Genomic DNA, 25,753 nt, shown 5'->3' with positions numbered 1-25,753 from the left:
GCTGGCTGGACTTCGGAGATGAAGACTGATGCTGTCTTGTGATACAGTAAATAACCCTTTGCCTATCACCAGTGAGCTCAGCTTACCTCCTTGATTAAGTGATCACATCTTGTTTTGCTTTTCAGTAGTTGCAGTAGCAGTAGTTCAAGTAACTTTCACTTTCTAACTATGCTGGGTTTGGATCTGATAGATCTCTGAAGCCAGGTAACAGACAGGCTTATGGCACAGAGAGAGGGAAAACCTAAGGAAGAAACAGTGGCTGAAGTAAAGAATGACCTATTTTGGATCAGTCCTCTGCTCCCTGGGACGAGCCACGGCTGAGATGAAGTTTACAGGAGCTAGTTTACTCCAGCAAATGAAGAGTTAGGATGCAAGACTTTAACATATGTTTATACAGCAGACATTTGTCACAAGTCCCTTGCGCTTGATGGTGCTGGGGAGTAGTGAGTCAGCAAGAGGTTCTTTGTAGAAGGGCCTATGTGTAAACAGATCAGAACTCCAAAAGTTTTGTGTAAAATATTTACATGCTTTAGGAATCTGGGGATGTGTTCCTGAAATCGATTTGGGAATCTGTTTGGGACCACTTTGTTGTTGCTTTAATGTGAGCTGTCACACTTGCAGTTTTTTGAAGTGCCATAGGAGTATTCATAAATGACTTGTTCCTTTATCTAGTGCCTCAGATACCTGAGGCATACTTGGAAAGAAACACTTTGAAACTAGAACTGTTCCTGCTTTTTGGGAGTGGAGAGTTAAGAGAAAAGCAGGATTATACATATTCATATAATATACTAATATTTGCTTAGTGGGAGTTAAGCCCCATGAGTAGAGGTAAAAAGTCAATCCTTTTCTAAAATCCGTTTTCCTTCTGGAAAGCGTCCTGTGTTGAAGTTCAAGTATGGTTAAAACTGAGACCTTTCAGAGTGAGTTCTCTTTGAGAGCAACTGGTTTCAGTTTTCACTTCAGTTGTAGCTTAAGCAGCTATTCGGTACTATTCCAGGTGGCAGAATGTCTAACTGCTCTTTTCATAGAAGTCTGTCCTGTAGAACTAGTGCTGCAGTAGCATGCTTTGAAATTAGCTAGCAAAATATGTAGAACTGTTCTGTTTCTAAACAGATGCACCTCGAGAAAAATACTCAGTCTTTACATTTCTTCCTTTGTTCAAGACATGGAGGCAGGCCTGGCTCTGTAAAACTTTTTAGTTCTCATTCTACATTAAACATAAAAGAATAACAGGTTTACTCAGCACTAGTTCAAACTGGACATTGCAAAGGACTGGCTTATGCAAGGAGGCACTAGCAATAGGGACTGTATTGTACTGACAGCAAAATTGCAATTCTATGAGCTTGTTAGAACAGACAAACTGTGTACATATCAAACTCTGCATTGAGGTTGTGGTTTCCACTCCTAGCCTCAGATTTTTTGGTATGTGTTTCCACTGCTACCCTCAGATTTCATTTGGTATAAAAATCCCAGAAGAAGGGACAGAATTCTTGCTTTGGATTCCCAGTGCTTTCTGTGACAGGTTTTCTGTAGTGTAATGTGTTACAATGCAGTGCTTTGTAAGTTCTTTCAGGATAGTATGTCCTGTTGGAGTAGCTGACTCTGGAAACTATCAGTTTCATATGAATAGATGTAGTGTGAAACAAATGGTAGGTTTGATTTGCTTTACTTTATTACAGAAAGCATCAGGAGATGTTTGCAGAAAAATGCCAGTTCTACTATAGCAGAATTTTTCTAATTCCTTGGTTATGTGATAATTTCCTGCCAGGTGTTAGACTAGCCCCTACCTTCCTGCTGAAAACTTGCACCTCGTTTGTGTGCTTTGTGGTAAATGTCCCATAAGAAATGACACTTTTGGGAGGATGGAGTTTCTGTGTGGCAGTTGGACAAAGCCATTCATTTTGAAAACTGAAACCTCCCTTCTGAGTCGTCCGAGGCATTGGTGAGGCGGTGTCACGGGCAGCTCTCCCATGCTCAGCTTACTGCAGAGCAGGGTGGGTACGCAGTGTTCTGGCATTCCAGCAGAGTCTGCTTTCAGATCCCCTCGTGGTCTCTCTGTGAAAGAGGAGGTACTTCCTTTCAGCACAACTCTGAAGTCTGCGTGTTTTGGGCAGTCGTTCCTGACACTGGAGTTGAGTGCTTGAAAATAAAATTCAACTAAATCACACTGCGGTGTTGTGAAGTCTGTCTTTTCTCTCTCTCAGTCCAGGAGAAGTAGGATCTAAGGCTATCTTTTAATTTGCAATTCTAATGTTGAAAGCATGTAGCACTGCATATTATTGAGGTGTCTGTATTTGTTCTATGCCTTGCACGCTATGTGTTGGATTTAGTGTTTATTTGCAGCTGCAACAGCATGTTGCTGAGATGACCATTTATTAGCTGGGCATAGAGTGGTGTGATCCTTTCCTACCCCACAAAAGTGCCACTGTTGCGGTGCATTGATTTAAATTAAAAGCATCCAGCACCAAACAAAGCAAGTATTTTGTGTATTGTACTAAGATGTCTTCAGGATGGACAGAGAGGCCTTCGTTACAGGCTGTGCTGATATAGTTCAAGACTTAAGCCCTTAAAAAAGAAAAAAGGAGGAAAAAAAGAGAAAAAAGAGTGGTTTGGTGCATGTTAGTAGTCTCCCACCTACCTAAGGAAGACTGAGGGTACAGAATGGAATGGGAGCGGTGTTTGTTACACGCAGATAAGCTTTTTGATATTTTGGAATAGGCATGTGAAGTTTCTGCCAGTAGTACACAATGAAGACGCCAACTTTTAAACCATGCTCTTGTGTTTTGCAGGATTTCAGGTAACATGGAAAGGCAATAGGAGTGTCTGCAAATAGTTTGTTACTTCCCTTTAACAAAAGAAAGAGAAGTCTGATTGCTAAAATAACTCACTTCTACTATTTAAACTCACAATTTGGTGTTCACAGCACCAAATATTACAGTAGCATTTACAAGAATGTTACAGGAAGCTGATGGAAGCAGATTTCCATTCAATAAAACCAAAAGTGAAACTGGTTACCAGACCGTGGATATCAAACATCTTTGGCTGGAGAAGTACGTTTCTAAAAATGAATTGTTGCACTGACCTAGATACACTGACAGAGAACCACCAAGACTTCAATATGAGGTTATAGCTCTGTCTATAGCTGTAAGGATAATGATGGTGTGACTGCTTACTTCTCTGAGACAAGGGTGGATAGTTTCCATCAGAAATAGTAAATCTGAAGTTTGACTGTAATACCATTCTCTTAGAGCTGGAAGCAAGACTGATCTAAATTGTCATTGTGTAACGGTGTGAGCGCAAGGCCAGCTTTATTGATAACTATCTGCTGTTGTGCAGAACAGCTCCTGACAAGGATAAGGTAGGAGGCCTGGCCAGTTGAGCGTTGGGAAGTCAGCTGGCCTCATGCCGGGTTCACTTGAGCACTTGGTGCCGCTTTCTGCGTAAAGCTCAGAGGAAAGCTTATAATGCTGCTGGTGGTACTGGCATTGTGGGCACCAGTGACAGGGATCATAGAGGTGGCAGCCATTCCGTAGCTGGAAGATGAGGAGCTGAACCCAGTAGAATGTGAATTGCCATCTGTCTCTTTCTCATCTCAGGCACCACCAGGAAAGGGACAGAAACCACGGCTGTATTACAAGCTGTGCCTTATGCAGACTGTCAATAAAATTATTCTTCCATTAATCCCTCATGCTCAGGCTGGATTTCCAGAACTGTGTGTACACAGGTGTCTGCATCATTTTGTTGTGATATTTACTACAGTACATAAATATTTGTGTCAGTTCATAAAATGATTTAGTATTCAGCTAATGCAACTTCACAAAATCAGGTGATACTTTACTGAAAAATACTGCTGTCTCTGCATCCAAATTAATAGACTGAAATGCTTCTCAAGTTTGTTGTTTTATGCTCATCTTCCTCCCTATTACATGAATCCTACAGCTGTTCTGTTAATAACAATTTTTAAAACTGGTCTGGAAGTTCCCTCTGTAACCTTGCAGATGTTTTTGTGTTGGGACAATGAAGAAAGACACAGTGGGAAAGAAACAACTTTTGCAAAAGGGATAAAGCTGAACTGCCATCACCAAAAATGGTGGTGGAGTAGCAAGTTCACCTCGGATCCTGTTCATTGACCATGTCTTTTGAATGAGAAATAGAGCATGGCAAAATTATGCATAATGGCAGTCTGCTTCTTACATTTTGGGAAAACCTATCACTCAATTACATTGTTCAATAAACTTACACTTTGGAAGCAGCCCCAATCTGCCTGCAGTGCTTCTCGTTAAGCTGGGAAGAGAATGTGTGATTCTAAGAAAACAAAACAACAACATTCTGCCTTTACATTCAATTTACTGCAAGTAGTTTTTAGGAGGTGTATCTCATCACCTTGTCTTTTATTATTACAAAATTGAGGTATCTCTTAAAGCTGCTTTGTGCTAAAAAATAAAGAGTAAACTGCTTATTTCAAGCAAAGTTCTTTCTCCTGTATTGTTGAGTACATCAGGGTTGTATCAGCTTTATCTCTCCCAGCATTGCTTTTCTATGGGCAAAATCAATCAAATAAAGGTAGCAGAACCGTTTTTAAATTTTTTTTTTCATTCTCATGTTGACACTGTGAAATTGTTTTGGTGCTTAAGGATGTGGTGTTGTTGCAGTGTTTACTGACAACAGCCCTCAAGGAATGACTAGTGTAGAGGTGCCTGGCTGTAGAGGTTGGTAGAGCAACCCCTGGGCTCTCTCTGAATATGTCCATCCCATAAGCTCCATACTGTTGACAAAAATGTTATAATACAACTTTTCATCTCAAGCCCCCAGATATTGACTTAGGTTGCTTTAAAACCAGTTTATTAAGTTATGAATTAACATCCCAATGGTTGCAAGCAACAGAAGTGTGTTTTCTTTTTTCCTTAGCTTCTGGTTAGCGTTGTGTTCCTTACGGAAGAGATGAAAAGCTTTGGGTTTTGTTACCTACTAGTGTATAATTGCTGTACTAGTAAGTGCTTGGCAACTAGGAAGTCTGGAAATACACAGAAAAGTGAACCTTACTGTAAAGCTGGAAATTTATTTTACAAAAAGGGAACTTATTTGTAGTACACCTTCTGCAGTTCTGGATAGCTCTACATTATGATAAGACAGAGGAACCTTAAAGTCAAGAAAATACTTTTTTGGAGGAGGCTTGGTCTTAGACCTGTATGTGTTATTGCTTTAGTCACTGCTGTGACAAAAGGATGCTAAAAAGGTCCATCTGGGGTTTTAGATTATTTTGATTTTCCTTCTATTTGCTGTAAGTTTTAGATAAAGATTTGAATTGCTCAAATCACTTACCAAACCAAAGCATTAGTGCGCAGTGGCATCTAATTCAATCCTGCAAAACCAATATTACTGCAAATAGCATTTTCATAACTGGTTTTACTTTGGTGTTTAATAAGAAAGAAAAGTACCATTTTATTTTTCAGCCCTCTGTCCTCCCTGTCTCAGAAGAGTAAAATACTGATGCTGTTTCTCTAAATGGGTGGTTCCTTAACTATTTGATAGTATACCAAATGTATTTAGCAGAAACTGCCTAATAACAGATCATTTGCATGGTATGTCTGATTTGTATGAAACATTGCAGTAATTGGCTTCATTGGTACTGTCAGAGTGAACTTTAAATGAAAGTGACAGTAACTAGTCCAGATTTTTTTCATTTTGTTCAGAGTAAAACTATTAGACAGTAAGTGACTTACTGGTTTTTCTGCTTTCAATTAGCAACCCAATTTTATACTCTTTTAATTATCATTTAATTGGATTCCCCACTTACGCTCAGAGCCTGGCAGCCAAACCAGCTGATTTAGTATTTGGCACAACTGAGGGGGTGAAAATTTCTTCTATAAATCTTTCTCTAGAGGAGATGTTTCTGCCAGCATAGAAGCTCTTTTCTGGAAGTAGCAAATCTCTTTTAATATCTCCTTACTAGTCTCTTTTGTGCCCAGCTCTGAATCCACTATTTGAGAAGTGGTTATAACTGAAGGGGCTGAAGCCTCCAAAGTAAAGCTTTAATGTAAACTGTAACCAGATAGGACATACAAACAGTTCTTAAATTAGATTCAAAAAGGTAATGTTGGTATATATGTAAGTTATCCCTGTAACTGTTCCAAGAGATTAATTGCCATGTCCTTGCATGTTCTTAGTGGAGGGGGAATTAGTGTTGTAAACTGACCTTTGAGAGTAAACTAGAGGGCAAGGCAGGGGTTGGGGATGCTTTTAAAAATGGACTGGAAGGGAGAAAGGGAAAGACTTGATGGTTTAGGGGCTGAAGGAGAGGTAGCACACCAAAGCCTTGCTGGGCTGGGAGAAGTGACCATTTCTGAGCCTTCAGTTACAGCCCTCTCCCCTCTGCTGGCAGACAGAGGAGACAAGGAAGCACCAGCAAAAAAAACGAGGAAATAGGAAGGACATGTTGGTTTCTCGTTACTAGTACTGAACTCAAAACATGGATAACATCATCTGCTCTGGAGTCCATTGCATGTGTGGGTTTTAAAAAGCATCCACCATCTGTTGGCTGGACTTCTCTTTTTGTTAACTTCTGGCTCCTTAGTAAACTGGGGAGTGTGGACGGAGGGCTGTTTATATCGATGTTAAGTCAGTTACCAGAGGAATCTCTTTTTTAACCTCCTCCTGTAATCTTCAGGGTTAAATGTTTTCAGCTCATAGTTCAGTTGCAGTTATTTGTAGCTGGCATTCACATTTGCTCTCTAATTCAATTTAGATGATGCTGCTTGGCCTAAATTGGAGCAGACTAGTAGAAGGAGCTTGGTGCATGTAGAAACCGATCACTGACTCCTTAGTTAAGGTCATCCAAGTAGAGCTGTAAATATTTCCCCTCAGTTTTAAAGAATAGTTATCTGGCTTGTATTCACTTACAGAATTGTGATTGATACTGTCAGATCTTATGTGTCAGATTTTTCAGCTACTAAAAATGCTGACTAACAACCTTATTGTCATCACACAAATGCTGTAATACTCTCATTAATCCATGTGGTTTCAGTTCCAGCTGTTTGCTAGTTATTTATTCATTAGGGTCTATTTTCTGAATAGCTTCCAGCTACGCATTCTTCAGAGAGATTAGATTTTATTCATACATGTATCTACTTATAGGTGAGGAATTTGAAACTGGAGCATGAGCAGGAGAAAAACAAGATCTTGTCAGAAGCATTAGAGACACTTGCTACCGAACACCATGAACTAGAGCAGTCTCTGGTTAAGGGATCTCCGCCTCTCAGCATCCTCAGTGAAGAGCAATTCTATGATGCTGTTTCAGGTAAGTGATGATGTCCAGAATGTGAGTGTGTAGACAGCATGTGTGTAGTGAATGTATTGGGGGCAGGTGGGTTGGGGGAAGAAGGTGGGAGCAGTCTCAATTCAAGTGAAATCTCTGCCTTTCTAACATGGACCTCATTTTAGGAGTATGCGTGATGTGTTTTATGAGCAGGGCTCTCAAAATTTGCCAGAGTTCACCTGTAGAATTGTATTGCTTCACCTTAGCCTGACCAAAGGTTACAAGACCACAGGACAGTAATGGAAGGTCTGATTGCTTGGGTGTTTATGCTCTTTTTTAAAATAGCAGAACATAAGGCTCCTGTTTTGGGAGAGGTAACCGTATGTTGTAGCCTTCTGACTTGCTTTGTCCATGATGGTGTGTGCTTTTTCCTTTGTTCCGTTGTTAAGATCAGACTAAAAATCCCTAGTTTTGAGGGATAACAATGTTAAGAAAGGCTTGTTCCATTTCAATTCTGTGTACCTGAAGTGTTAAACATGAAAGAAAAGGATGAATCAAAATCCTGCATGCATTTATTAAATGTCTTTTCCTATTTGTTCTTCAGTTTAGTATCTTTCATAATTTCATATGCAGAACATGCAAATAGTGGTTTTGCAAGATTCTGAACTGCCTGACATGATTACAGCATGAATTTGTATAGAGTAGCTGTACATAGTGCAGCTCAGCAGTCACTCTAACCAGGTGATTCAGCAGCACACACCTGTCTACAACTATGAAGGATCTGGAAAAGCTTGAGGGTGAACATAATCTAATTGTAGCAGACAATTGGGTTGTGATGGCAAATTTCACTAGCAAGTATGGGGTTACTTTTTCTGTGAACTGAACTGTCTGATGCTTCTGACAGATGAGAAAAGCAGTGTTCCCAGACTCCTTGATAGGTGTTCTGCAGTGAGAAACTTCAGCAGTGAAAAAACAGGCAAAGGAAGTCTATGCACAGGAACACAGTGAATCAACTTTGTGAAGCAGACTCTGCTGTTTGGCACAGTAGCAAATTTATCAAGCCTTCAAGGAGAAGAAGAGACTGAGGAACACTAAAACAGGTTCTTCATCTGGAACCAAAGGAAAAATTCTGCTGAAAGGCCTCAGGCTCTTTTGACTGTCAACAAAGCAGAGAATAGTTCTTTATCTGATGCTGTTGGAATGCAGTCTCTCCAGCTGGGCTTGCTTTGTGCATATGAGAGAATATTAAGCTTTAAAGAGCTGCTAGTTGATACATCTCATAACTGACCTGATCTCTAAGTACTGTTCAATGGAGGTGTCCAAAGCCATCTCTCTTGTTGTCGGAGGTGGTGGTTTTGTCCTTGGAAGCTACAAACAAATCACATTAAGTGGATTTGTAAAACTGTGAAACTTGCTGAGTGCATATATATACAAACATACATTAAAAAAACCAAATGTGATTTCTTTCTCCTTTGGGAGAAGTTACTTGACATAATTTATCTTAATTGCATTTTAAATAATTTTCTGGGACAGACTCAGTTCCTTGGCTGTCTGTCAATTTAATCAGACTGGTGTTAGGTTCTCTTCTCTAGGTTGTTCACATTTAGTGGTTTGCAGAGATTAGGGTCCTTTCTGTCTCTGAAGGGGGCAGGGATGGGGAGGTGGCGAGAAAAAGGGAAATGTGACATATTTTCCTGACTGCTGGGTGCATGTTATCACTTTCACTTTAAGCATAAAAGGAATTAGTTTTTTGTTGGTATGGTTTGAGGAGCAGTTTTTTTACTCATCACTGGGATCCTGGTAAAGCTTTCTAGCCTTCATGCTTTTCTGCTGTGTCCAGGGAGTCTCAACTAGAAGGCTTCTTGTCTCTGTATGACAAGAATACAGAGAGAACAGAGAATCTGGGGATATTTGATACTGGTTCAAAGTTTGGGAATGTGGGTCTCCTTTCTGAGAGAGGAGCTGTGATCTTAAATTTTTCATAGAGCAGTGCCTAGGTCTGATCATCAGAAGCTAAAAATTTTTGTCTCTGGAAATCTAAATTGCTACAACTGTCTGCAAAGCTTTTGCTTAACCTGATCTGCAAACTGATAGCGTTAAATTATATTGATTTTGGACAAATAGCCATATTCAGAAATTATTTTTCTAGGTTGTATAGGAGATTTAGCAAACACGAATGTATTTTAACAGGGTGATATAACAAGTTATAATGTCTGTCAGTGGGAAAATGCCACTACTTAGAGTATTTTTCTATCAGGATGCCATCTTTTTCTGCTTGCAGTTCTATGAATTTTTAAATCCGTGCTGTAGGAGTGAGTTTAGAAGTGAGAGTGTTGCATAAGTAGGCTTGCACTTTGAGCTGAAGAATTGTTAGTTTTGACGTGACAGGTTGGAAGAAGATGCCACTGCTGCTTTTTGTTTTGTTTTTTTTTTAAAAGAATTTTGTATGTATAAAAGACATTTCTTGTTTACTCTCAACAGAAATATCACTAATGGAACAATTCAGAGCAATTTTCAAGCAGGTTTTTGAGGAAGAGGCGTATCAAAAAGGATGTATTCACTGCAGGAGCTACTTGTCCCCATTTGCCATGCTCTGGTTCACACTGTAGAACAATCCAACTGCTCCTGAATGAAGCTGAATCAGAAGATACAGCCCAGTAGTTCCTATTGGACACTCAGTCCATGGCAGTAGAGCAGAGCAGATCTGAAGAGAACAGCACTAGACATGTATCTGGTTCGATTGTCAAGTCCTCAGCACCATCTGTTCCGCTTGCAAATCTGCAGCCGAGCCATGCTACCTGCTAGTGTTGGCATAGATTGAATTGCCCTCTATAAAGTCTGTGGTGTGTGGTTCTCTTTGTAGAAATTGTGGCCAGAGTTAAAGAAATACCCTCTTTCTTTTCCAAAACTGGAGTAAGGAAAATGTTTGCAATGTGGTAAGTTTCCTTACTGAAGTTGATTTCCTGAAGTCTCTTCTCTTTTTATTTTTAAGTGATAGGCTGTTGTCAGTACTTTTTGACAGTCGCAGTAGTTCCTAAATCCCTGCAATAAGAGAGATATTTAAGGAAGAACCTACAGAAAAAGCAAGTTGTGTTACCAAAGCATGGTATCCAGTGTTAAGAAGAGCAAAGTTAAGGGTGTTATTAATCTGAACTCTGATAGCCATAGGTCAGTTAAGAGCGCTTCCCGGTGCGCTGATCCGCTCATCATGGGAGTGGTGGAAATGTGTAATTAAACTCGATACCACACAGAGTGCTGCAGCTCTCACTTTCAGGATTGAATGCTTAACATGTGTCAAACTCTTCTATGTTTAAAGCAGGGTGGGGCGGAACGGGAGGGCTCTGGGGAGGGGAAGAAGCACTGAACAAGTAGCAAAATTAAAAAGACCAATGCCATCTCCTAGAGAGCTGGAGAAGTTATTAGCTTGGATTAATACAGACCTGAGGAGCATATGAAAATGGAGTACAAATGCAGAGTCTGTCCACATTGCTGAAAAATGGCTGAGCAGGTGAAGAATTAAAGGGTAAAGGTACTTGATTTTTGCCTTTCAGATAAGGTTCCATTCTCATATGCAAATTGTGCACCCAGTTTGGGAAGAATTGAGATCTGCCTTTGTTTTTCTCTTTTAAACAGGTTTTATCTGAGACGTGGGGGGTTTTTCTGCAAACAGGATTTTTGTGTGCGTTGAGAGGGTTATTGATGGAATCTTGCAATAAAAGCAGCTGTTTAGTTACAGGAATATTTAAATACACTGAAGCTAACCTGTCATAGTACAGCTTCTGCTGGTATCTACCACTACTGGGTGCTGTGTTTATAAATAATGTTCCTAAATGGTACAAGAAGTAGCAGACTACATCCGTTGCTTTTGTTTGCTTCCTAGTTTGTCTCCAGTTATCAGATCACTTAAAAGTAAAAATGGCACAAAAAGCATAGAAACCTATTGCTCTTCCTTCCATGTTTAGAGTAGTTTGTCAAGGGGCTTTTTTTGAATGTGTACCAGAAATACTTCACAGCCTCTGTGAGAGCACCGCTGCCTGTGACTTCTTGCCTTGAATAGAGTTAAAAGAATGAATTCAGACATCTCAGAGCGATGGGAAACACCTGGTCAGAATTCAAACCCAACAGTGCCAATGGTTAAACACTGTCTTTCTCAGGTTTATTTATTAATCAAAAACACTGGCCAAACTTTTCCATCTGCATCTGAAGACTTACCAGTTGTTGCAATAGGAAATGAGGTCCCTTGAGTTAAGTTTCTGTCATTGCTTCTGCTGTTTCCCCTTGCTTTCCCACTCTTGCAAAATGTAGCTGGTGTTTGTACTGTTTCTCTTCCAGGTTTCATGAGCTGGAGAGCTTCCTAGTCAGCCTGGTCTTGTCTCAGAGATCACTTCAAAATTTTGGCTTCTGAACAGGGACTCTTATTCCTTCTCCCCTCTCCTCAGCCCACAACCCCTTAAGTTCAATTAAAAAAAACACCTCATTTTCTCCTAGTCATCTGTTTGACAGCTGCTCTGTAGAAACTTGTGAATATAAATCTTTTTTTGCAGTGACGGGGGAGTATGCAAATCTTAATTCAGAAAAGAGTTCGCTGCAAGTGCACAGGGAAAAAGCTCAGTTTGAATTGCCTGTTGATCTGTGCTCACAATACAATACTAGGCTTGTTCACTCTGACACCGTAACAAACTCTCAAGGCTTGCTGAGTTCATTGGGTTAAAGGGGGGTAGCTGAGGTTAAGGGCTTGGAGACTGAGATCTTTGATGGCAGCCGTTGTTGTAGACAGATTTTCCCAATTTCTCAGGAAAATGGGTGAGGTTTCTCTAGAGAGCAATTTCTTACTACAGCTGTGTTTCATTCTTCTACTGTTCTTTACTGTATAGCATGAATTGTTGCATTAGGTAAGGCACATGCCCCGGAGAAGGGTGTCTGGTCAGTGTCTCCAGCTCTGGAGAGGTTTGCAGGTGCAGAGCTCAGTCCAGCAGAATCATCTCTTGGCACTATAAGGCCAGCATGAGGAGAACTGAATGTGTGTGGTATTTAAAAATCCTTGTTACACTGAGAAGCATATCCAAGAGTGATTGGCAGTTCTGGTGAAGCTTATCTGTTCTTGCCTTTCTGCCTCTGGAGTCCTGGCTCTGTTGCAGAAACTCAGATTGAGAGAATTTGCCCACTATGACTCTTGTCTGAAAGCAAGACAGTCCTGAATGGTACAAGAGAAGGACTCTGCAGGAGTAGATCTTTTCCTTTACATTGCTGGGTTGGCTTCTTTGTTCTTCTTGTCATGATAACTGTTGGCACAGTTGAGCAGCTCTTTCAAAAGAGAGGTGGAATACCTGCCTCGAGGGGATTTATAGATTGTCATGTGGTCAGGAAGCTGAGGCCCAAGTTGTGTTACACTCCTAGAGTGTCTCTTCCTCTGCAATATTTGGATATGCAGGAAAACTGTTTTCCTGGCTACCTGTGCTTAGGATCTCTGGACAAATCTGTATTTTATGTAACAGACTTGTCCCAAGTAAAAATGGTTTTCCTTACCCTACTTGTTAAATATAGTACCCACCAAACCAGTGCTTTGATATGTTATATCATAACTTGGCACAGAACTAGACTGACAAATTTGGGGAAAATTGTGAGAAGATTTTCTGGAGTGCCAGTCCACTTTTTTAACATACCCTTAAGCACCAGCTGGCAGTTCTTTTCATCCCCTAGCAACTGGCTTGATTCCAGTACTGTCTTGACAAGGATAGGCATGGATGTTTTAAATGAGAGATCTCCTTTTTGCTTCTAGATCTCTCTCTAGAAAGGATGAAGACATTGTGACACAACTCATCCATTCATCAGAATTTTGTCCTGTTTCTGACCCTTATGTAATCTGGATGTGGTAGAAAGTCCTCTTACCACTATATATATATACACACACCCTCCAGCAAAGCAATATACAATTTACATGTTCTGGAGAAACTACTGGCATAGATTTTTAAAGAGAAAACAAGAAAGCACCTGGCAGTAGACAGCTGTGAGTGAGATATTCTTTTGGATAGGCTGCTACTTCAGCAGGTTTTGATTACTGGGTTTGAATGAGAAGGAGTGTGTGAGAGAATGGCTAATTTTGCAATTATTCCTCTGGGGTTTTGCAGCCAAGAGCAATAACATATGCTGGAAGCAGTACATGGCAGGAATAGTGTCTACTATAGTTTGGGTCTACATTTTCAAGAAGCAGTGAGGCTTGCATTAAGCTGTTTACCATTCAGTGTGTTACCTGGTTTCTGCTATAGGATTTTTCAAATGAGATAGAAGTTGATGTCTTGAGCTGTTCCCTCACTTCCTGGAACTTGCAATTGGATAATCTTTTGACAGTCTTGCCAGGTTTGAAAGAAAACCTAACATAAAAATACAGCCTTTCCCAGGAAATTTGTAGTTTTTGATTTGGGGCAAGACTCTCCCTTCTCCAGAGCTGGAGAAACACTACCTGACCTGGTTGGAAGGAAGGTGTTGTTTGTTGATGTTGGGTTTAGTTTGAGATGTGATGTGGATTGTACTATTAACCTGCCTTCCACAGTACGAAGTTTATCTTGTTGATTGGTAAGCTTATCACCTAGACTTTTCTGGGACCTACGTGGTTTGTGTTATCTATATGATACATCCTCCTGTTCTTTGATACTTGTTCAGTGAGTTAGGAAGTGAAGGTTGGTGAACAGCACTGAGTGTCTTAAGAACTCAGACCCATCTGAAGAAGGAGTCGTTACTCAAGGTACCTGTCTGTTCGGGAGGGTGCTGGCACCTCTATGGCACTGGCTCTTGTCCTGAGCAAGGTCTAGTAGCTTCAATTTATTAAAAATGCCAGATTTTGGCTCAGCTCGATAGAGGATTTTAATGTATAGTGGTCTTGCTTATTGTGCAATTTCTTTATATCTAGATGCTGGGCTGCAGCAGTCTCTGGCAGTACTAGTTACTTACCAAATGGATGCTGTCATCAGGACACAGTAGGCTACTTAGGTTTCAGTTTTGTACGAGGAGGGGAGATCTGTCAGTGACTGAAGTCTAGCACAGGCAGTAGATTCATTAACATGCACCTGCTCTTTTGCAGATTCGGAATCTGAAAAATCATTAAGTGGGTTTGAAACAACAGCAGCCTACTCATTAGAGGACAGCATGGATTCAAAAGATACAATAACTTCAAGCATGTCTGAAGAAAAGGTGTGTGGCAGTGGGGAGTCGCTGTCAAATGGAATCAAAAAACACAGGTAGGATGTTGTCCATTCTTAAGGTTTTATAATATGCATTAATGGTAAGAGACCACAGGAATCTCTGAAAAGCTAACAGAAAACTTTTAAAACTTTGTTAGGGATGGTTGACAAGTAATTGGTTGTGCTATGATTTTATAAAGAATGTTTTTCCAAGGTTGGTGTGCTCCTTTGCATCTTGATGATCCAATCTAAATAAGTAAAAACGAAATATAATGTGCTGTTTAAAAATGGACACACTTGTTCTTTATTAGATCTTATTGAAATCTATGTGGATTTTAATTCCTTCATGTATCTTTGATGACCTATACCTCCTATTGCCTCTTTAATTTCGAGTCATTTGATCCTTCTGTTGGTATCAGGAATGAATGAAAAATATTGCTAGCCTGGCATCAGAAACTCAAATGTGAACAAAGGGAGTCTTATTCTAAAAGTCTCATCCATGTTTTATGTGCTTATTTTGTGTTGTCAAATGATCCATTTTTGTTTGTTTCCTTGCTGATAAAGGAGGACAATAGGTCTGGAGTTAATGAGATGTAATAGACACCACTATTCTCCAGTTTCAGTGAAAGGGCAATATAACATTTGTGCTACAGATAAAGCCAGACTTCAGCATGTTTCAAAGAGACTGTTCTGGATGTGTTTTGGAGGTACAGGATGATGATGGGGACACCAGATTTCTGTAAAAACAGGAAAATAATGTTTAATTTTACAGAAGGAAGCTAGATAGCTTTTAATTACTTGGTATCTTAAATAGTTAAATTGCAGTAACTGTTGAAGTGCGTGGTAGTGTCAGACCTGATGTTCCAAGGGTCAACCTGTGCATGTCTCATACTAGGCAAAGACTAAGGCGAATGAGGGCTTGGGTGGAGTAAAGGGTGTTTTGGGGAGATAACATAAAGCAGCTGACAAAGCATGTTGCTTTGCTCTTGTGCTATTAGCAAGATGGTATTTATGGCCTTGGCTAAGTGCCTTCCCTAATTAGAGCAGGAAGTTCAGGAGTGGGGGGGGAAGCAGTAGGTGAAGGTGGACATCTGAGTTGCCTTCACTGTCTTGGAAACGGCGAGGAGAAAGGATACAGTACATAATCAACGTGAAAATGATGGTGCATGTTGACTTGCATTGTACTGAGGAGTTTTAAGAGGATTTGATCTTCTGTTTACTATAAAAAAAGAAGTTACTGGGCAAGTTCTCATAATGCTGCACTGTGCTGTCAGAACTGCAGGGGGCGGGTGACTGGAGGAGCATTTCAGATCTCCTGATTTTATAGAGTAATGAAAGGTAATAAACCAGTACCTCTGCTTCACTTGTTTCTCTGAGCTGCCTTTTAGTGATAGAGAGAGCATAGGATTTTAGAGTAAAATGAGTGCATAAATTGGCTAGTAATTTACTGCTAAAGCAAAGTGAAAACTTTTTTTTCATCTGTTTTGCATTTAGATCAGAATATATGACCATATTTTATGTGACTAAGTGGCTCTAGAATATATGGCTGTATTTTATGGAATTAAATGACTGTAACAATATTACAGGTTGAGCTGTAATGTTAGGCTTTTTTACCTGGCACTTTGGTGTCACACTGGGTCTTGTCCCCAAATATATTGATGCAAACTTTTTCTCCCCAGAAGCTCAGATGATTTAAACTTTACCTGCAAGAGAACCTTCTCAGGGGATGGGAGATGTGTGGTATTTTTAGCCTCTTTTCTGAGGCTGTTGGTAGCAGCCATGTTTGGCCTGGTACAGCATCTGTTTCATGTGACTTCAGAACTGTGTTACCTGCCTGGAGCTGCTGGCTCCAATTTGTGCCTCTTTTTGTCTGGGGGCTTGTTCTAACTATGTGCATGTGGTCAGATAGGCACTGTCTGTGATGCCACCTGTGTCCTTTTCAGAGCAAAAACTATAGCTTCTTGATGCTATGCAAAGTGAGGGGTTCAGAACATTCTGACATCACTTCATTCCATCCTTACAACCTTGAGTTTGCTTATAGCTTTTTTTTTTTTAAACTTCCATTTGTATTAACCACATGGAAACAAGAAAAGTAGACCAGATTAATTTCTTTTGCTTAAAATCTTGATACCTTCAGATGAGTAAAGGATTTGTGGTTGCCTTTAGGTTGCACATGAGAGTACCTAACACTGTTTAGCCATCAGTTTAAATAAGATTATTTCCTGTCTTCATCTAGACAACCTGAGCTCTAATCTGCACCTCAAATATTATTTGAGTGGTTGAGAGTTTTCCACTCAGAAGTGGAGGGTGGTTTTTGCTTGGCAGGGGGAGCATACATGCTTTGGGTTTGGAAATGTAAGAATAAATCTGTTGGTTCCAAGGAATTAAAAATCTTGGGAAGTACATATACAAATAGATGAAGCCAGTAAAACATATAATCTGCTGGTTTTTTCTGGGGTTTTTTATGTAGTTTGCATCCTACTGGTTGTTCGCAGAGTGTTTTGAGAGTGGACCTAATTTTTGTACATTTCTCGGGAAAGGATTTGAGTGAATAGTACAGTACATAATCTGGAAGCATTCAAATAACTTCTTTTTAAGAGGGAATTTTTTAATCTGAGTCAAACTTTAAAAAAAAAAAGAAAGGAAAAGAAAAAAACCATCCCTCAAAAAAGTCCAAGCAAGCAAGCAAACCAATAAAAACTCTGTTGCATAAAAAATGTTCTATATTAAGTGCCAACATTTTACATCCACGTGCCACTGCCATTTCCCTCTTATTGCTGAGTTTTGTAGTCAGTTTTCCCTTTGGTCCCTGCATTGGGGGCCTTTCAGGATGCAAACACATTGGTGTTCAACTTCATGGGAGCCTGGATCAGGCTGGCATGAAGAGCAAGCTAAACATGCCTTTTTCACTCCATATGTTTCCTTCCCCACAAGATTCCTGTAGTAGTTGATGTGTAATAGCTAATGCTTTGGACAAGTGTTATTGTTTAAGTAAAGGATCCTAAATACATCTCATCTGTTCTACTGCACAGAAATTCCAGTAGATGTTTTTGTCACTTACAGCTAAAATTAACTTCCTGAGTTGTTTTTGAAATTGACATCTGGAGGGAAGTTTCTGCATTCAAAAACCTTTTGTTTAATCACAGGGAGTATGTCAAGGTTAGTAGGCCTCAAGTCTTGGCTGCCTGTCATTTTTCCACATGTCCTTACTTGTCCCTGGGATATTCCTTGGTGGCTTAAAACTGCTTTGTTTTTTCAGTGCATGTGTGTGTTGTAGAGGGAGGAGAGAGCTGACTCCCATAGCAGGTTTGACTGATATAGGCAACAGATATGGATGAATGGCTAAAACTGAATGCCAAGTTTCAAGTGATTAAACAAATTTAACAAAAGGGCAGGTTAACTTTCATGAAAATGTAAGTTCTAGTGTGTAAGGAAAGCAATTCCTTCACTTCAGCAAACTAAGGGTTAATGTGTTCAACATGCAGAAGGGCTTACTTAAACACAAATATCACTCTGCTGACTGCCTGCATTAAAGGATACACAGGAAAAACAAGTAAACATTACAAGTGAAGGTAAGACTGAATAGTTGGTGGACACTGTCCTCTCCTGGACATTTGTATCAAAACATCCACAGAAGTATTTTATATTTCATATTATTCAGGGTGATCTGTTTGACAAAACATTTTTTTTCTCAGTGAAAAGTCGGAATAGGGAGTGAGTGGTGGTACATTGGTCAGTTAAAATAAATCCTCCTACCCACTCATCCTCTGCAGGGGAGCTGAGGAGAACAAGTCAGTGTTGGGCTTGTAGCTGCTTGCTAACGCAGTAGTTTGCTACTATGAGGAGTTCAGACATGTGACTGGGTTTATGATGGGATGGGGCTTGTTTTATTTTAAGAAACGTTTTTTGGTTTTGTTCTTTCTGAAAACTGAAGCATCAGCCCTGGTAAAGGTGTTTCAGTGGCAGCTGAGAAGTAGGGGAGGTAGCACAGCAAGCAGAGCTACTGAAACAATTTAGCCTGGGTATTTTTTTTCTCTTGGCAGTGTTTCTGTTTATTAGAAAAGTGAGGTGGAGAAGGAAGGTACAGCCTGTTCACACTCTCTGAGAAAGATTGCTTTAGCTGCCTTGAGCAGAGACAAGACAACCTTGGTTAGGAGGGCAACATGATCATTTAGAGTTAATTAAACTTTGAAACTAATAGTTCATGCAGTTTGAGTGAGCTCTAGGTAATTTTTATCTATTGATAAGAACAGAAAAATTGTGAATTTTTCTCATTGGCAATAGCTTCATGATCCAAAAATTAATTTTAGTATTATGGACAAAGGACTTTGACCAATAATTATGCCTTTCTAGAAGTAAATTGGATTAACAGTTGAGCTGGTCAGTAGCAGTAAGAAAGCTGAACAGACTCTGTGCCTGATTTCCCATAAGGCTGAGAAATACATGCTGTGCTCTCAGCCTAACTGTTGGTCCTTGGAAGTACACTTATGACTTGTTTCGGGATACTTCAGCCCCCTGTAAAACAGGCTGCTCTGTTTTCTCTTCTTAAATGATGCTGATTTTTGTGTTGTTCCTGAGGGCTGGTTTTAGTATAGGTCATAAATATTGTAGCCCTTCATGGTCAGTATAAAGGTGACTAGCAAAAACACCCCATAACAACCCCACTGTTTAACTCTCAGATCTGTTCAGACGTACTGAACATACTTACATGCCTATTCACATTTAACTTCGGTTTTCTCACAAAGAAAAGACACAATTAAATGTCTTAATGGTGCCATTGTGAAAACTGTTCTGACGACTGCTGTAGACATTCTCTTCCTCTGGTGTTATGCAAAATTAATAGTTCTGCTTTTGGAGAAATCAATGTTTCTGCGCAGGTAAAACAATTTAAGTGCTTCAAAGTAGCACTGTCATTCCCCCTGGCTTTTTAATTTAAAATTTGGGAAATTGTTACTTTCATAAATGAGCATTTGCATTTATTTGTCATGGTTAGTATTAGAAAACTTTTCTTCTGCTTTTTTCCCCTCTTCCTTTCCACAGAACAAGCTTGCCATCTCCGATGTTTTCCAGAAATGACTTCAGTATCTGGAGTATCTTAAGAAAATGTATTGGCATGGTAAGTAATCAGAAAGCTAGGATAAAAAATGGGGAGTGATTGTTTTATTTGAGGCCCGAATGAAAACTTGTTTGGGAGGAGAGGTCTTTTGTGTGTGTTTGTTTGTTTATGGGGTTGTTTGGTTTGTTTGTTTTAGTTTATTTTTAATTTGCTGCTTACGCTTTATTTACTTTCACAACTTAAGAAGGTAAGACTTGGTCAGAGCAATATTCTTTAAGTAAAATCATCTTCTCTTGACTTTGACCCTGTAAGTACTTTGTGGTAGCAGTTTGGTTTTGTGTTTGGTTTTTTGGTTTTTTTTTTTTTTTTTTGACTGTGGAAAAAACAAAACAACACCAAAAAAACAACCACTTTGATTTTGCTCTCGTCCCTTCCCTTTAGCATCTGAAGTCTTCCCCCTTCCATGGTGTTACTGACCAGATGGTGGCCAGATCAGAGTTAGCTGGTTGGCACCTAAGCTGCTTCCAGCTAAGTGTGAATTGAGAAGAGTTCTTGTCTCCATTAGATCCTACAATAGGCTGCAAATACTTGTTGCTGCTAAACTTCTGTCAGTCTCTAACAGTAGTCTACAGAAGGGAAGGTTTGTGGTTTTAGTTGCTGTTGTTTTCTCTTCCTCTCCTTGGTGTAGTTAGGAGCAGCACCAAGCAGTGAGGTGTGGAAATGCTGGGGAATGCCTGCATCAGCAGCTCCAAGTCTCCCGAGTTGATGTGAAGTGTCTGAGGCTTCTCACAGTGGCTTTAGTGAAAAAGTGTTATAAAGTACAAAGAACAGATTGGAAGACTGCCTTGCATAAGGTGTGTGCAGGGAAAAAGGGTCTCAGTTCTGCTTTGCAGCCACTGGTGCACAGAGGTTGTAGTTGTGGGAGGCAGCAGAACTTGCAGTGGCCTGTACCGAAGCATCTGCCGAGGCTCCTGGTGCCAGGTGCTGCTGTTCTGGCTCAGGACGGTGCTGTTTGCCGCACACTTGGCCAGTAGTCACACTTACACTGCTTCAATTTGCTGCTGCAGGCAGGTTAAACCAGGGCTGTGTTATGCATTCAGAGGGCATGCCTTTTAAAAATGGGAAGAGAGAACAAACAGCACCCAAACTCTAGGGCTTCCTTTAAATTTTTATTCCTGTTACAAAAATCCCCTTTTTTCTTCAGAATACAAAATCCCTGTTTTTACTCTAGTACTGCCATGTTTCCCTGTCCTTCCTCATTCTCCTCCCCCCATATTTGCCCTCCTGCCTCCAAAAAAAGATGTTTAAGTAATTAGATGGTCTATATCTATTTATGGAATAATAAATAACTTAGTCTTTAAAAGGGTCCTTAATATTTCATTCCATTGTTTCATCTCACCTTCTTAATGCATTCATTGATAGGAAGATTGATGTTTGGTTTTCTTTTTGTTTTAAAAGTAGCCTTAATTCCAGCACAGCTCTGCTTATTGAGCTCATAAGGGTTTTGTCCTTTCAGTATTAGCAGAGCCAGGTCAAGCACATTGCATTAGCACTAAGAGCATCATTTATTTTTGTAATAAGCCAATTACACTCGGGTTACTGCGGGTCAGTGTATCTAATCATTCAGCTTTTAACACGAATTTCATTTGTGCATCAGGAGTTGTCGAAGATCACAATGCCGGTTATATTCAACGAGCCACTGAGCTTCCTACAGCGACTCACGGAGTACATGGAGCACACATACCTCATCCACAAAGCCAGCTCCCTTTCCAGCACAACTGAGCGAATGCAGGTGCGTTGGCTTTGCTAGCTTCTGTGAGCTCTTGGAGAATGGCGTGGGGTCTTTCTTCCTTATAGATGGTCTCATTGTAGGAGGAATTCCTGTAATTTGCTGCCTGTTGGTTTCTCTTATTCATTGGCCAGTTTTGTTTATTGTCCTGGTTTCCACAGGGATAGAGCTCATTTTCTTCCTAGAAGCTGGTACAGTGCTGTATTTTGGATTAGAATGAGAATAATGTTGGTAACACACTGATGTTTTAGTTGTGCCTAAGCTGTGTTTACAATAAATTAAAGACTTTCTGTGCCTTGTGGCGCAAGAAGCTGGGATGGGAACAGAGCTGGGACAGCTGACCCCAACTGTCCAGAGGGATATTCCATACCATATAGTGTCATGCTCAGTACATAAACCAAGGGAAAGCTGTCTGGGGACTGCTGCTCAGGAACTGATGGGGCATCAGTCAGTGGGTGGTGAGCTACTGTGCTGTGCATTACTTGTTTTGATGATTGTGATTCTTCTATCATTATTTTTTTCCCTTGTGTTTCTGCCTTATTAAACTGCCTTTATCTCAACCCACTGATTTCACATTTTTTATCCCTCCAGTCTATCCCCCATCCCATTTGGGCTGGGGAGGGGGTGAGTGAGCAGATACGTGTTTATCCTGCTGGGTTAAATCACAACAGTCCTTTATGGCACCCCACAAGCAGCAGAGCATAAAGGGTTGAGATAACAACAGATCTGACCAGAGCATAATAAAGGAAATTCATTATAAGCATTTATGATATTAGTTTGATAGTCTCTGGTCACAATGTTGATTTATTTGCTCTCCGAGCTGCTGTGAATGTTCTCGGAGCTCTGTTATGCAACATCTAACTTGCTGTATATGTTCCCTGCTGTGCTGTTTATCACCTCTGGGGACTGGGTTAAGGTTAGCATTTTGTTGTACTTTGTAACACTGTCTTATGATATGATAGAATTCCTGGTAGTGCATCTGAGCTGGTATTTGTACTCAGCATTGCCATCATTTCCACACTTTGGGAACCATCTGTAGGAAACTATTCATAGTTACACCTTTTGCCTTTTCTCATCAGAGAGCAAATCCATGTGGGAGATACATACCATCTTCCATCATCCCCTTCTCCTCCAAGCTAATTAGCTCTTGAGAATTTCAAATATCATCAGGATATCAAACCTGGATGTTTTTTTGCTGCAGCTCTTGATTGTGTTTCAGATCTTGTTTACAGTAAAACAACTATTTTTGGATACCACCCAGAGATCTGCCCCAAGGCTGGGTAGATACAAGTGGCAGGGGTATGTGTGGGATAGTATAGGCAAGCACTAGGATAGAGGGTATCTCCAACATTTTGGAATATCACTCCTAAGCAAGCGCAGAATCTTGAAAAATTAATAAAATGCTTGGGAAAAGTATGCTGTCACGCTGGCAATTCTAGAGTTACAGAAATCAGTGCAAGGTGCTGGGGCCTGGCCCAGGCCTAATGAGCCCTGTTCAGCACTATTCAGTACCCTCAAGGGAAGAGAAGGCCCCTGGATCTGACAACAAAACAAAAGGCACTGGAGCTGCTCCACCTCCTGTGACTGGCACCACTGCTGAACCAAAGAACCAACCTCTGCTGGTGTGAGTCACCCCTATACACAAGAGGAAGTATTGGAAGCAAAAGTCAGCTCATGTGGTAAGGGAGGAAGGGGTTTCTTCCAAGAGAGAGCAGGAGAAAGATGTAGACGAGACAGACTACTCTGAAGCAGGGCTGTCATGAGAGACCAGGAGGAAGAGGAGAGGTAGGTGCTGACTGGGGAGGAGGGAGATGAAGAATTCATGAATGAGGCAGTACCCACCCAATCCCTATCCCTGAGTGAGCCGTGAGGTACACAAAAAGATTTCAGCTGCTCTCCAGGTGAACACATTGTCACCAGCCTGCTCCAATGCTGAGGTAATAATAGGGCCAGTAGTCTGGAATTATAGGGTAAGGAAGCCAGGCAGGTAGGATCCCTTTCTAGGAAAGGGGGCAGTGACAGAGTGATCGGAAAAGTGACGCAAGTCCTCAGCCTGTGGAGGTGACTCATGTGAGGTGTGAAGGAAAGAGACTCCTTCAAGGGAGATGTCACCCAGGCAAGTGGAGCACCTTGGAAAATGTATCAGTACCTGAGGGAAGTAGGCCTGCTGGGGGTGATTTATGATGACCTGGATGACAAGCAGTTATCCAGAGATGCACATTAAGTCAGGTGCATGTGACCCATGTGGTGGAAGTTTGTACAGAACCAGGACTGTCATGGTTCAAGGCAGCTTCAATACCAGACAGCCACTCGCTCACCCTAATCCCCCTCACCTCCTCCATGGGATGGGGGATAGAGCAGGGGGGGAAGGAAATAATAGTAGAATAGACTAAACAGGAGATGCACAGTGCAGTCACTCACTGCCTGCAGACCAATGCCCAGGCAGTTTCCAAGCAGCAGCAGCCCCCAGCCTGCTTTCTTTTCTCCCTAGGTTATTTATATACTGAGCATGATGTCACATGGCATGGAATATCCCCTTGGTCAATGTGCCAGCTCTCCCAGCTGTGTCCTCTCACAACTTCTTGTTCCCCCCAGCCTGATGGGGTGGTATCAGAAGTTGAAAAGTCCTTGGCTTTGTTGCTAAACATTGCTTAGCAACAACTAAAACATCAGTGAGTTACCAGCATTATTCTCATTCTAAATCCAAAACAGCACTATACCAGCTACTGGGGGGAAAATCACCTCTATCCCAGTGGAAGCCAGGACACTTGTCTAGGAAAATATTGTGGTATTCTGTAACACCATGGCTGCTGTTGATGAACTGTGTGCTCTTACCCCTCTGAACAGTGTGTTGCTGCGTTTGCTGTGTCTGCTGTAGCCTCGCAGTGGGAACGCACCGGGAAGCCATTCAACCCATTGCTTGGAGAGACCTATGAACTGATCAGGTAATGAACAGAGCCTGCCCTGGTGGGTGGTATTCCATGTAAGAGATGTTTCGTGAGGTTTGTCAGCTGGCTTGCAGACTGCACTTCAGCTCATAAGCTTCCAGCCATTCTCCTAGTAGCTGCTGCAGGTGCACAGAATGCATGTTGGTGCTCACCAATTCACCTCTCAGTGAAGAGAAACTACTTAACTTTTCAATTCAGAGCAGGCAGCTGAAATTTGCCAGGTTCAAAAGCAAGTTTTATCTACAAAAAAATTTTTTTTTCCCCTGAAATGTTATGAGTGCAAAGTGTGCATAAGGAGGGCATACGGGACTGTTCAGAGTACCTAGTAAGCAATGTGGGTCTATTAATGTGTAGCTCCACCAAAAGCACATTTTTCTTCCAGTTAATATTTTGGCCTGTGTTTAGGTGAAAATTTTAAGAAAGAGATCAGTATCAAAAGTAGTTATACAGATTCACCAGATCTGGTAGTTCTTGTTTCTTTTTTATATTAAGTCCTTAGTTATTTAAAATGAGGACGTTCTGTGTTTTAGTTGATCTTTTCAGTTAGCCTAGGCTTTTAACTAACTCTTGCCTCGAGTACAGCAGCTGTGCATGGGTCCAAATACCTCTTTCACCTCAGGGAAAACAACTGCAACTTCACTACACTTGATACGTAGTTCTGCTTATCTTTATTTTACAGAGATGATCTTGGATTTAGACTTCTCTCAGAGCAAGTCAGCCATCATCCACCAATCAGTGCTTTCTATGCTGAAGGCTTAAATAATGATTTTGTGTTTCATGGATCAATTTATCCTAAACTCAAATTCTGGGGCAAGAGCGTGGAAGCGGAACCAAAAGGCACTATGACTTTGGAGCTTCTTGAGTAAGTGGATCAGTAATAATTGAAGGGGCACAGGGCCTCATCCTTGATGATTAGTATGCATTAGAGTCTCATGGCTTAGGAACGGACGTGTCCAACACCCACATCCCAAAGTCTTAGGGCAGATCACTTTGTGGGGAGGAGGGGATGGGAAGATGAAAGGAACTGCCATTGTTTCCCCATACATGCTGCATGCTGCTAATAGCACCAGTGGAGGCCTGGGCCTGGATGTTCTCCAAGTGCCTGGACATCAGTTCTGCTAAATGCAGCATGCCTGAGTCCTGTTGGCTTTCCTTGTGTCTTTCCATGCTAACAGTGACTGCACCAAAGTGACTGTTTTAAGGAATTGATAAAATCAATAGCAATAGGTTGATAAACTCCCTGGGTTTACTGACTTATTGCCATGCCCATTTCAAGACTTGGAATGATGATGGCTCATTGAAGGACTTACATCCAGTACAAAAATACAGTGTTCTAATTTTTATTCCCTTCCCTTAGGCACAATGAAGCCTACACATGGACAAATCCTACATGCTGCGTGCATAACATTATTGTGGGCAAACTTTGGATCGAGCAGTATGGAAACGTGGAAATAACTAACCATAAGTACGTTAAGAGTGTGAGTGCTTTCACCTCCTGTAAGTTTGAAAAGGAAAAGCATTTGGAAG

At 40.9% G+C, this 25,753-nt stretch overlaps 1 protein-coding gene across 5 annotated transcripts in view; it reads left to right on the top strand.

The window, feature by feature from the left end:
- Positions 1 to 25,753, top strand: part of OSBPL1A (oxysterol binding protein like 1A) — a 79,273-nt gene that overhangs the window by 42,110 nt on the left and 11,410 nt on the right. For 4 of the 5 annotated variants that reach the window (XM_010396388.4, XM_010396389.2, XM_010396391.4 and 1 more), the window contains 7 exons: positions 7,135 to 7,297; positions 14,334 to 14,490; positions 19,474 to 19,549; positions 21,147 to 21,281; positions 24,126 to 24,223; positions 24,906 to 25,088; positions 25,584 to 25,691. In XM_010396388.4, coding sequence (XP_010394690.1) covers positions 7,135 to 7,297; positions 14,334 to 14,490; positions 19,474 to 19,549; positions 21,147 to 21,281; positions 24,126 to 24,223; positions 24,906 to 25,088; positions 25,584 to 25,691 — 920 coding nt within the window. The remainder of the gene's footprint in view (positions 1 to 7,134; positions 7,298 to 14,333; positions 14,491 to 19,473; positions 19,550 to 21,146; positions 21,282 to 24,125; positions 24,224 to 24,905; positions 25,089 to 25,583; positions 25,692 to 25,753) is intronic. The other variant, XM_010396394.3, reaches the window with a different exon arrangement.

This window comes from Corvus cornix, chromosome 2 (genome assembly GCF_000738735.6).
Source record: "Corvus cornix cornix isolate S_Up_H32 chromosome 2, ASM73873v5, whole genome shotgun sequence".
NCBI lineage: Eukaryota > Metazoa > Chordata > Aves > Passeriformes > Corvidae > Corvus > Corvus cornix.
Note: the sequence above shows the minus strand (reverse complement) of the source record. Positions and strands in the feature narration are given on the sequence as shown.